The 12,263-nt window shown below is 37.7% G+C and overlaps 1 protein-coding gene and 1 long non-coding RNA gene across 3 annotated transcripts; one reads left to right on the forward strand and one right to left on the reverse strand.

Moving 5' to 3' along the window:
• The first annotated feature begins 2,060 nt into the window (after positions 1-2,060).
• LOC118206926 (homeobox protein orthopedia B) lies at positions 2,061-7,865 on the forward strand. 2 transcript variants are annotated; one of them, XM_035380106.1, is made up of 3 exons: positions 2,061-2,767; positions 3,300-3,700; positions 6,449-7,865. In XM_035380106.1, the coding sequence occupies exons 1-3, from the start codon at positions 2,692-2,694 to the stop codon at positions 6,965-6,967; spliced, it is 996 nt and encodes a 331-aa protein (XP_035235997.1). In that variant the 5' UTR covers positions 2,061-2,691; the 3' UTR covers positions 6,968-7,865. The 2 variants fall into 2 exon arrangements, with proteins under 2 accessions (XP_035235997.1, XP_035235998.1); XM_035380107.1 differs by having other exon boundaries at positions 2,182-2,728.
• On the reverse strand, positions 3,351-11,325 carry LOC118206928. The gene is made up of 3 exons (XR_004761276.1): positions 11,008-11,325; positions 9,620-9,751; positions 3,351-3,437 (listed from the first exon to the last, which is right to left on the reverse strand). It is a non-coding gene; the product is annotated as an uncharacterized LOC118206928 (long non-coding RNA).
• Between the last annotated feature and the right edge of the window lie 938 nt (positions 11,326-12,263).

Raw genomic sequence — 12,263 nt, forward strand, 5'->3', positions numbered from 1 at the left:
AAATTCAATCTATACGTTTTATAAAGAGTAAAGCTTGCAAATAAATTGTATTAGGGGTGGCCGTGTGTTTTCGGTTCATTTCCTTCTGCTACCTCTTTCTGTATATAGCAATGCAGAACGTTTTTATTAGGAAAAAATCACTTGATCCGCAAAGAAAAGCAACTTAAACCTACCCTTCTGCACACTGCAAAGACACTGTCCTTGAATTTTTCTGAAAATGTATCCACTTGCTCGAATGCAAAACTGATTTTTTAAAACAAACAAGCAGTAGTGAATAAGCCTGTATTACCCAATGTAAACAGCGCAAGTAGCATAGGCTAATGCATTGGCGTGCTTACATGAAGGCTATCTATTACGGTTTAAATGTCGCTTACAGTATATCAACCATTATGTCACACTAGCTCTTTCAATTTAACATTTTGCCTTCATTAACTGAAGCTTACACTTTATGTTTATATATTCACACAACAAGATGGGACGTTTCGTGTCGTCTCTTTTTCCGATTAAATAAGGTCTTAAGCTTCAGGCATGATTCAGTTTGTTTATACAGCTATAAAAACCGTGAGCAATTGAACAGTCATAAAATGAATCGTGCTATCAATCACCGCGCAATTGTTTCCTTCGGTGCAAGAAGCTGAGATCAAACCACGCAATTATTTCACATTATCGTTATTCTTCGTTTTTTTTCCCGCAGATAATTCATTTTGTCCTTAGAACTATTGGGCCGGTTTCTGAATAATAGGCTATATCATAAATGCATGCCTGCAATACATCCCTTTCTGCTTCCATTGTTCAAATGCCATCAATAAGAAGCACTGGCTGTACGTTACTTTATATAGGTAAACAAACAAACAAAGCCTAATTGAAAAATGTCACGGTAAGCTAAGATAGATCTTGGCCTTAAACCTTGACAGTTTAATTGCATTTGTCGAATGAGGAAAAAATGATCACAAACCAAGAGATCTTGTTGAGGGTTTTCTTTTTTTCTTCTCTGAAAAGGTTCCAGTGATTCGGTTTGTGAGCTTCTAAAAAGGCAGCAGTACTCCATTTCCTTGACGTTGAACCCTGGCTCTTTCTCTTTTTCTTAAAATGGAATAAGTTAGTCCTGCGCGACCGCGGCAACTGAATCTAACCCCGTATGGTGATGGGAGCGATCCTAGTCATGTCACCAGATTGCCGAAGTATAAAAGATGAGCTGAACCAAGTAACCTGGGAGAGAAAAATAAAGGGCCGAAACTGCAAAAGTTCTCGCTCGGACGCGTCCTTTGTTTGGGCGCAAAGGCAGCTATTCACTGCTGAACAGAACGCGCTTTCATAAACCTTAAACTGACATCTGCCATAAGCGTTTCCCCCTAAATCCAATTTGCCGTGTATAAAATAATTGTGACTCTTTGTGTGCGTATATGACCAGAGTCGGTGTGTAACCTGCTAATTAGTGTATGAGGGGTAGGCCTGTTTGCCAAAAGATAGGACCGTAGCCTAATTTCTGGACGTCTGCTTTGTTTGAGCGAAAAAGAAGTTTCATTGAGTCAAAGTTTACGGAAAATCATTCCCACTGTACTAAGTCAATCACTGTGAATAAAAAAAACTTTTTTAAATGCCTTGGTGAGCTTTTTACGATCCACTCAACATTCGGTGCTATTAATTCCTGAATAACAAACACGTTCAACCAATGCCGACTTTCCGCTGAATTATGCACGTAATTTCTGCTGATGTGATTCACAAAAGACCCCTTGGCTCGACAGGAAAGTAAGCAGTAGAAAATTGGTACAAATTTATCCAGATTTTACTGTAATAATTATAATAAAACCTTATAGATTTGACTCTAATTGCATAATGCTTAATGATCTTGAAAATGACTGCGGTTAGGAAAATATTATCAATCTAAACTTTGTTGTTGTTGGCTGATTCAGAGAAATCAGAACATTAGAGATGGTTCACTTCGCTTATGAAAGGCAGCATTTGAATACCATAACAATGGGCCGGATATTGTCATTGCAACACACTCAAAGCATATAGATAATTGTGCATTGTGATATTCTAAATCCTGACCGTGATGTTATTTTTCCAATCCGAGAAATGTACGCAGAAGCGTGCAAATGACCATTCTTAATATATTCGCTTGTGTTTACCACTTCATATCTTAATTTGAAATACACAATTACCATTTTTTAACGTAGCCTAATGATATAGCATGCGTATTTTGCACTTGTATAATCTTCCGAACATCACTACAAAGAGGGTCCGTTTAAAACATTAACACTTTAAATCACGTATAGTTTGGAACAGATATTCAAGGAATACTGAGTTTATTAAGTTTGGTTTGTAGTCGTTATAGAAATTAGATCAGGTCATTTAAAGGGGTATAATTTGAGGTTGAAAGCTAATAAATCTGATTGTAAAATGATGAGAAATAGACTTGTAAGTGCAAGACTGTGGGTGTGAGTGGCTGGAGATGGAGGCTCGCGCGAGGCTAGCATTTCCCAGCTTCTGATTGGTTCTTATTTGAAGGAGCTCATGGGTTCTTTCAACTATTAAGCGCCTCCCCATCCCTCTAAAGGACATTATAATGCAAGGGACCTCCTTTTTTAAACACAAACCGAATTTTCTTTCATTTAGGCTATATATACTTTTAAATAGTTTTAAGTCGTAGTTTTTTTTGGAAAGCATTTCGCCCTGGAGCGGTGCGCAATGCTATCGCACGCCGACCTCCTGGATGCTCGCCTCGGTGAGTTATCGTCACCAAACTCCGGTCTTCAACTCTACTGTAAGCTGGTGGAACTTCTCATTTAACAAAATCAAGAAATGCAATTGACAATTTCTGTCTTGTTTTAGCTTAATCTGATTTAAGTAAACTAATTCAGCCGAAAGCAATTATTTTATATTACATCATAATTTGATTTGCCTGTTCTCAGATATTGATGTGATCAAATGGAGTTAAGCATGTATATAGAATAGATGGATTGAGTAGCCTATGTAACGATATATAAAATGGACCAAATACAAAACATTATGAAGATAAACTGAAATTAATAGCCTATTTATTTTCAGGAAGCCCTTTCATAAGAAGCATTTTTCTTTTCCAGATGAATATCTGTAACTGATCGAGTACTAACGCTTTAAAGCATTGACGGGGCAGTAGATAAATATAATTATCCAATGTTGTGGATTGTTTATGGATGAATAACTGTGTTTTAACGGTTTCTTTTTATTTAGGAAAATACGGCAAATAATATGAAAATAAATACACAAACTAAACGTGACAAATTTGAATTACATTATATGCATTTACTTTGCAGGGATGAAGGATGCCGCGGCGGAGCTTCTAGGACACAGGGAGGCGTTAAAGTGTAGACTAGGAGCTGGGGTGTCTGACCCCGGGCATCCGGGCGATATAGCCCCAGGTCCCGATGCTGTTGAAGGAGCGACGCTTCTGTCTGGAGACGACATGAACAATGCTGGATCAAATCCTTCCGGCATGCAGGTCAACACAAAAGACCAGGAAAAACAACAACAGCAGCAGAATTCCAACCAGTCAGGTAGTCAACAAAGCCAACAGAAACAGAAACGGCACCGGACCCGTTTTACTCCTGCCCAGCTTAACGAACTTGAAAGAAGCTTCGCCAAAACCCATTACCCAGACATCTTTATGAGGGAAGAACTGGCATTAAGGATCGGTCTTACGGAATCACGTGTGCAGGTAAATTTGGTTCGATCTGTCTGGTGTGTGTTTTACTTGTCTGAAACTGTATACGCACCAATTTGCTAGCATGTGTTATGACACAGTCACAAGACGTATGCGTCTTCATAGGCGAGTAGCTATACAGTAAGTTACACGATCCACGTGTTAATTGTTCATTGTTAATATGTAAATGGGGTGTTAGAATAATGACCGCACTGGTGGCTTATTAAATACATAATTTGTGTCGTGTAGTGCTGGTTTCCGAATGGTAACTGAATGTTACAAATGTGCATTGCTTTTGTCACCATTCTTATCCAAAGTATGTGTACTAAGTCGAACTAAAATAAACAACCAGAGGGCACACATTTTACATTGAAGGCCTCGCATCACTTCGTCACCCGCAAGTCCAAATCCTGTTCGTGAAATTCTTTAAAATGAATTTTGTCACACCGGAAGAATTATCGCCTGTGCTGCCTTTCGCTTCGAGCTTTAGTCTTAAATCCCAGGTTTGCTGGTTGGGTTTCGAACTTCTGAGCTGCAGTTAGGCTATGCCCATAAGAAACTGTAAATGTACGGCTGTTGGCTTGGCAATAGTTTCGAAAATAAAGATATGCAATTCGCCGTGATTAGATTTGCGACCTGTTAAGTAATTTTTAGAACGATGTTTGAAGAGCGATTAAGGACGGGCTCTGGCCTTGGTGCTGAATTTCATGAAATTTGCTGTAAACAGTCTGTTAAAATAAATAAATAGATCGTTTTGTTCTAAATATGCTACCATTTCAATATGTTTCGGAATCCTGTTTAAGTGCAACAAAGTCTTTTAAAAAAACAGGGCTATAATATATAGACTACCCCAGAAAGCTTCATGCAATACTGTTACAATATTTGCAACTAAATGCATTCCACTGCATAGGCTACACATTGTATAGGCCTATCGCACAGCATACCGTTTCTGGAAACCATTTCATCAGCTAAATATTATTTTGTCATTATTCATTTGATAGGCAATGGCATAAAATATTTATTACTTTTTGAGTTTGGATGTGATGTTTTGTTTGTTTGTTACAATCCGACTCGCGAGGTACATAGGCTGCGCGGGCAGCATATGAGTACATTTCTTGTCATTTAAGCATGGGTTGTAATTATATTTTTCGTTACAACTGCACATATTAATATAAAGAAGTACATATTACATATGCGTATACATACATTTTAGACATTACCTTTCGCTTTGTCTTATAGGCTACATGATCTTTTAATGGACATTGCGCTACATTGGTGGTATAATAGCTTATTGCAATAACGTTGTGTATAGTGCAGTAATATTGTCAATAAAGCTGTTATTCTATTATCCAATAGTAATATTGAAAAATATAAAGCCATTTGATTACATTTTTTATTTAATCGCCCAGCTTAATCAAAATGATTAGCTCATATTTGCTGTAAGTATAAAAATAACAGTTGAACCATTTAGATCTTAGATGTTAGAATGAGCATGTAACCCGTTAGTTAGGATAGCCGGCTTGAAGGTCATTATACACACACACACACACACACACACACACACACACACACACACACATATATATATATATATATATATATATATAGGGATTTTCAAAGGCAATAAACCCGGACCCATGATTATAAAGCCATTTCAGTATTGTTTATAACAGTGGATGGCTTATTAACCAACAGTGTCAAAAACATGCGAATTTCGAGATCATATGCAGTATGATAAATACGGTCATTAATATTTAGCAGGAATTAATTAACTTTCAATGTTTTATTTACATAAAATGAAATAAAGGAATCATTGGCCAGGAGTGATCCTGTAGAAATACCAATTTTATGCTGGCTTATACCATAGTTTATTGCTGGCGTATCCTGTTCAATCGCCAGCTCACTTTTCTCCATCGAAATGGTCTATCAACTACCATGTCTTAATAGAGGCTGAGCTGAGAGTACATTCAACTGTTTTAATGGAATGAGAAATTGCATTTTCTTTTCCACCAAGTTTAATGAATTTGGTTGGGATTCTACGGCTGGCTGCTCAGAATGAACCTGGAATTTGAGTTTTAATACCGCGTTACAGATTTCCTACAAAATCCTCGCATTAATCATCGGAGAGGTGGTAATGAGATCTTTATTGTAGATCTAACCAGTAATCTAACGCTCAGTACCATGAACAGCAAAGCAGGTCTGGCCATATCAAGCAGGCAGCGAGCATCTATGTGTGTTTATGTTTGCAATATGTGTGACTGATCACGACATTTGTGCTTCGCTTTTATTAATGTCCAAATAATAATAATAATAATAATAATAATAATAATAATAATGAAGAAGTTCTCCCGGGAAAATAAAGTTATTATATTCTCTTGATAACACACCAGTCTCTTCTGACCAGCACCTTGATATCTCCCAAGCTGACGGTACTAAAAAGGATAGATAAACTAACTAATCTTGCGCATTCGTTATTGTCCTTAAGCATGGAGCCGTAGAGCCAACTATCGGCCTACTTTAACGTGACTTCCAGATGTCTAGGATTTTGGCTGATGCGAATTTTATCCTTTGTGCAAAGTATGTATTGATCGATTTTATGCATACTGTTTATTCAGTTTCGGTTTTATGCTGTGAATACATCGCGTATTCATTTTTAAGTTATTGTGTTACAGTAAATCCACGAATTGAAGGTAAAATTGATTTGCTCAGCTTATTTCTTTGCACTCAGTAATCCAATTAATCTATTCTTCATTCCCACCTCAGGTTTGGTTTCAGAATAGACGTGCCAAATGGAAGAAGCGAAAGAAGACCACCAACATTTTCCGAGCTCCGGGCACCTTGTTGCCCACTCACGGCATGCCACAATTCCCTTCTGCTGCCGCGGCAGCAGCGGCGATGGGCGACAGCCTCTGCTCTTTCCATGCCAACGATACCCGCTGGGCCGCAGCCGGAATGCCCGGCGTTTCTCAGCTGCAACTCCCGCCCGCTTTGGGCCGGCAACAGGCGATGGCGCAGTCCCTGTCCCAGTGCAGCCTTGGAGCTGGTCCCCCGCCCAACTCGATGAGCCTTTCCAACATGTCGTCTAACGGCTCAGGGCTCCAGTCACACCTGTACCAGCCCACATTCCCTGGCATGGTACCGGCTTCCCTCTCCGGCGCTACAAATGTGACCGGCTCGCCCCAGCTTTGTAGCTCTCCGGACAGTGACGTCTGGAGAGGGACAAGCATCGCCTCCCTGCGCCGCAAAGCGTTGGAGCACACGGTCTCCATGAGTTTCACCTAATGAGAACGACTGATGTTGCCTTTTTTTCTTGTCATCTCGTCATAACATACTGGGAAGACAACTCAGGATGTGAAATTTTTCATGTGAAAATGAGAGAAAAGGAGACTGGGTGTGTGCAGCATAATTGAAAGGCACATCTGCTTAGGACGTGGAGGATCATTTCGAATTATAACATCGTTTTCGGCGTCCTTGTGATTTTTCAACTCTTGACTTTGCTTCGACGTATTTCAAGACATATCTATTTATTGCCATCATTATGTATTTATGGAATTATGAGTTTATTTATTCATTGATTGATTCTTTACGTCGGTCGTCCCGTTTTTGATTTCCATTAGAGGTGACTGCACTGCATTAGATGAACAGCAGATATGCAGATATGTTCGTTGTGTTTGATTTAAGTTACTTATTCTTATTATGTTAGATTTACACTCAGATGGAGAAAAAAAAAAACGTTTTCTAAGTCCACCTGCACTGCGCCCACGGAGGGGCTGGCGGTACAAGTAGCAGTGCACGTGAGTGAATCCCGGAAGTATAGCCCATGTGCAACCGGAATGGGCAAAATACTTTTTTTGACGTGGCAAAATTTAACGAGAGAATCCGCGAAGCATCATAGTTGTTTGCATGTGCTGACCAGGTAATACATTGGGAGGTATTAATTTTAAAACAAGAAAATTACATTTTGTTAACCTGTTATATGGGATGTTTTGTGTAGATAAAACATTCTTGTTACCTTCTGGTCGATTTGTGATATGTTCTAACTTATTGTCTGTGCTTATTATTGAAACTTGGTTTCCTAAATGTTTGATCCCATACCAGCCACATAATTTTGTTTCCTGGACAGGTTTATATCAGTTTAATGTAAATGGATAAATAAAATCATTTTCAATATGTCACATTACTAATGACGCTTTGTCTTTGCTGGTGCTTTCCGTTTTATCTTACTTGTTCGTCTGAAATCCCAAGATGAAACATTGCAGTTTGATTCACAGGCCCTCCTGCTAGCGCGAGGAAGAAACGAAGATCGCGGCACCATGAAATTGCTAGTACAGAGAACTGTCCGTCGCCTACTGTAATATAAAGAAAGGCTTTCCAAACCAGGTGAACTGATTGTATTTATAATTGTACATTATAAACTTGTGAATATTACACTGCAATTATGGTCACTGTAATAATGACATTATTATACACCATTGATGAAAGAAGCATTTGCAGTTGTTTCTAGGAGGAAGAATTGTACTATTAAAGAAAAAAAACCTTGGCTTGTGGCACATACGGGTTACGTAGTCTCTAGTGTGAACAGAGCTGTGACGAATAGCCTTCTATAAACCATGCTCAGATTTGACAAATTTGATGCACTGGTCATCTCCAAGGTTGGAGTAATAATCGTGTTGGCGCAAACAACAAATCAAATTGCAGTTGTAGCTATGGCTTTTCTTGTTCATTGTTTTTCAGAATGGTTTCGCACATCTGTGATCGTGATTGTATGGGCTACCTTGTGAATTATAAATGTACATATTATAACAGTAAAATAAACGAATATAGTATATAATCCCAAACGATACTCAGCCCGTTGAGTCATTGGTTAAATTCTAAAGTATCCAGTTGCTTTGGTCAAGGCTAGCAACACCGTATGAAACTGGAACACAAATTTTATTTTTTAGAATAGTTCTGCATTAACATGCTTCCAGCAAACTAGCCGTTCTTGGTCATTTTTATAAAGAGACGAGACTCACTGTTACGTGGATTGAAAAATAGTTGTAGTTGTTTTCTCGATTGTATATCACGTTGCTTTCAGTTTAACTAACATAAGAAAGAAAACATGCTGGACCTACTGTGTCATTATGGTAAAGCATAACAATGGCAATATAACGGCTTCTTGCGCTATAATTATAATATCAGTATCATAATATTATACTCATAATAGTATGTCAGTAATTGTTTCCATGCTTACAAATGTAATCTTCATTGTTACTGGAGAAGTCTCATTATAAATGTAATAACAGTGTTGCTGAAAGGGCTTGTATAACACAATACACATGATGGAGAAAAGGCAAAGCTATAATTATAAATGTAAATTGATTAGTAAGAAATGACAGTAAGAACGTACAATAGTGGAACTGTTCAAAAAGGCCAGCATAAATAGTATGATACTACGTAGTAGCAAAAACGAGGAAAATTAAGATTGATGCAGAAATAAATGAGGGTGTGACATTAATAAAAATTTAAAAAATGTAAAAAAAAAAAAACATATAGGGAAGTCTAATTAACCTTGAATACATCACATTTTAAGGTTATGAAATAAACCTTACATCAGACGTGCAAAAATGCAAGCGAACATAAATGAAAAATGAATAAAATGGTAAATACAGTTAGGTTTATATTGTATTTAAAAAAATAAATAAAGGATTATTCTAGACTAATTCAATCATTTGTTGGAGTTAGGTTGTAGATAAATCAATTTCAGAAGGATTCACAATGAATCAACAGGATTAAGACAATATCCTTTTTTCAGCGCAAAAAAAAAAAAACGCCAATATTGCCAATGAGCAAGTTGGAGATAAACAATAAAAAACAAAATAGGCCTAAATGAAAAACACGGTGGAAAACTTGTGTCTAAAGGATGAAAGTCATATGAAGGGTACCCAAGCTCACCTTTAATGGACACCTCACTAAAGCTCGAGGCTGATCCTGGTTCAGCTTGGAGCGTGATTGGTCCGGGGAGGGAGGGCTATTTTTGATGAATCCCTGATGGCAGTTTGTGTGGGTCAACTTGAGATCAAGCCACTGAAAGCGGAGGAGAGAAAAAAAAGCTTTCGATAAGCTGGCCTTCATTAAAGCGGATATATTAGATAGCCAGGAGGAGCGATAGTTCACAGATTCAACATCATATGAACTGTGGATATGACATGTGTTAAGCCTATAGCAAATATGAAACAACCCAATTCCCATGCCATTTGTGGACTTTGGGATTGGTCCCAAAAAATTCAGTTTTAGTCTTTGTTTGGATATTAAAATTCATGGGGTCTTAAGTTGGGCCTCTCTACTATCAAATCTGAGAATTGAATTTCGTCAATTTAACAGGTTTTAAACTGCCACGATTAATAAGATTATGCGAAATGACCTCCCATACGGGACACAATGGACAGTTGTTCTTCTCTGTGTTCCAGTAGCTTCCCTGTGCTTCTCCATCACAGGTAGAATGTTCATATACATCAAACTACGTTGAACAAATAACAGTGTCGTAATAATTGAAAAATTTTAAATCATCCGGAGCAGGTTTTAAAGGACGTGATGCCCAATTATTGATAGAATTTATTAATTTGAATGATATTTAATTTGTTTCAGAATCGCTAAATATGCAGAATCCAAATATCTCGTTTTCATATTCTTCGCAAAGCAGAGTGTTATTTATGAAAGTTTGGACATCATGATCACAGTAAAAAAAATAAATAAATAAATAAAAAACATTTTCCACTGTAAGGACGAATGAACGATATATCCCTTTTCAAATTAAAACAAACCACAATGTGTTTTTTTTAATACACTGGCGTATATTCGTATTGTAGCTAAAGGTAGTGAAAGTTTATCAGAGCAGGAAGATGCAACACGAGGATAAAGATTTTCTGATTCAGGTAACAGATGTGAAATTATATTACACAAATATAACAATTAGTTTCACTCTCGTGTGGGTTAATTAGTTTGTGGAAATGTGCAACCCATTCTTCATTAGGTAATTTTTCACACATTGATGAGAGAGCAGCGGAAAATTGTGACCTATTGTTCATAAGATCGCGTCTACTAGAATTCTGTTTGAGGAATGTTGTACTGGAAACTTGTTTGCCCTAAATTCTGAATTCGGTGAATAACCAGTGAAGTGTGAACGACATATTCTGCAGGGCATATTCACGTAAGTGATGTGTGCGCATGCACGTATTAGGCTTCTCCATTTAAAAAGGAATTAAATACATAAACGTCCCTTAACTTTTATACCATAACTGGGCTATGGTATGAATAAATACAGCAAGTACCTATATACTTACAAGAAAGAGGTATGAGATGACATTTCCTTTCCCGTTTTACACTGAAGAAAATCTTGTGGCATTGTCCAGGGCATCAAATTGAGGAAACAAATGGCACCTGTACACACGACTTGAGCTCGTTCTGGCAACAAGGTCGAAAAGGACGGAACCAATTAGCTATTAATTATAGGCATGTTTCCATCGGCATCTTTTCCCTCATCAAATTGTCACGGGGGGTTGCCATTGGAGCGGCTTGCTAACGGGTGAGAACCTGCCTTGGCTTTGTTGTTCCGAACAGGGTTGTTTGTGTTTGCGGAAACCATGCGCGCCAGTGTGAATTGGAGAATGAAAGAGCACGCGCGGTGCCCCAGAAACAGCAATCGGCAGCCCGATAATGTCATTCTCTCACTCAATTAAATCCAAGTTAGGGATGAAGAATGCTCTAATTAAATGGTTGGATTTAGACAGCCTGGAGTATATAGAAAATGAATTCAGCCCATTATGTGTTGTATTGTCGCTAACACCATGTCATATCAGGGGGGAAAATGGACGTTTATTAATCACATCAGAAGCAATCAAATACTTATTCACTTCGGAAGAGCTTATTATAAGGACAATACAAAGATTTTCAAAGGCAGCTGTAGTGTATTGCTATCGTGGGTAATTTAGTCTTTTTTTTTTTTTTCTTTGAAAGAGTAAGCCACAGCGAAAATTTGTCTTCTGGCCGGGATATCGATTGCCATTCAGGTCAAACCACAAAGCACTTAGTCTTTAACTGGAAACACGTTTGAACATTAATTTTTAATGCCCTGTTTTATTCCCCCCATTTTGGTAACTTTGTTCACTCTACTCATGATACGCTATTTAAAAAGAAAACAAAAATAACAGTTCTTCAAATTGTTTTCTCGAATAGAGGCCATAGTCAAATGTATATTTTGTGTCTCGTGAAAATCAGTATCTGCAGTAGATTTCCTCGTGTAGGCTAATTGAGACACAGTGTCAAATGGTAATATACCTCACTTCTGTAATGGCGTATCCTTGTGACAGATCATTTCTTTGCTTCGTGCTCCTGAGAAAATTGGAATTGTTTTTTTTTTTTTTTTTTTTTTACGCTTTAAATATTGCAAGTGTACTGTTTACAAGCGAGTCAGTCAGGGAAATTGAATCAGATTTTTTTTTAAATCTATCAGTTATTTTGGGAGTTCAGAAATTGCTGTTTGTTTCACACGTGAACGTTTATTGGTTAACCCTCTTTTTCACATCCTGGCTGTGCATGT

The sequence above is a fragment of the Anguilla anguilla genome, chromosome 10 (assembly GCF_013347855.1).
Source record: "Anguilla anguilla isolate fAngAng1 chromosome 10, fAngAng1.pri, whole genome shotgun sequence".
NCBI classification, from domain to species: Eukaryota; Metazoa; Chordata; class Actinopteri; order Anguilliformes; family Anguillidae; genus Anguilla; species Anguilla anguilla.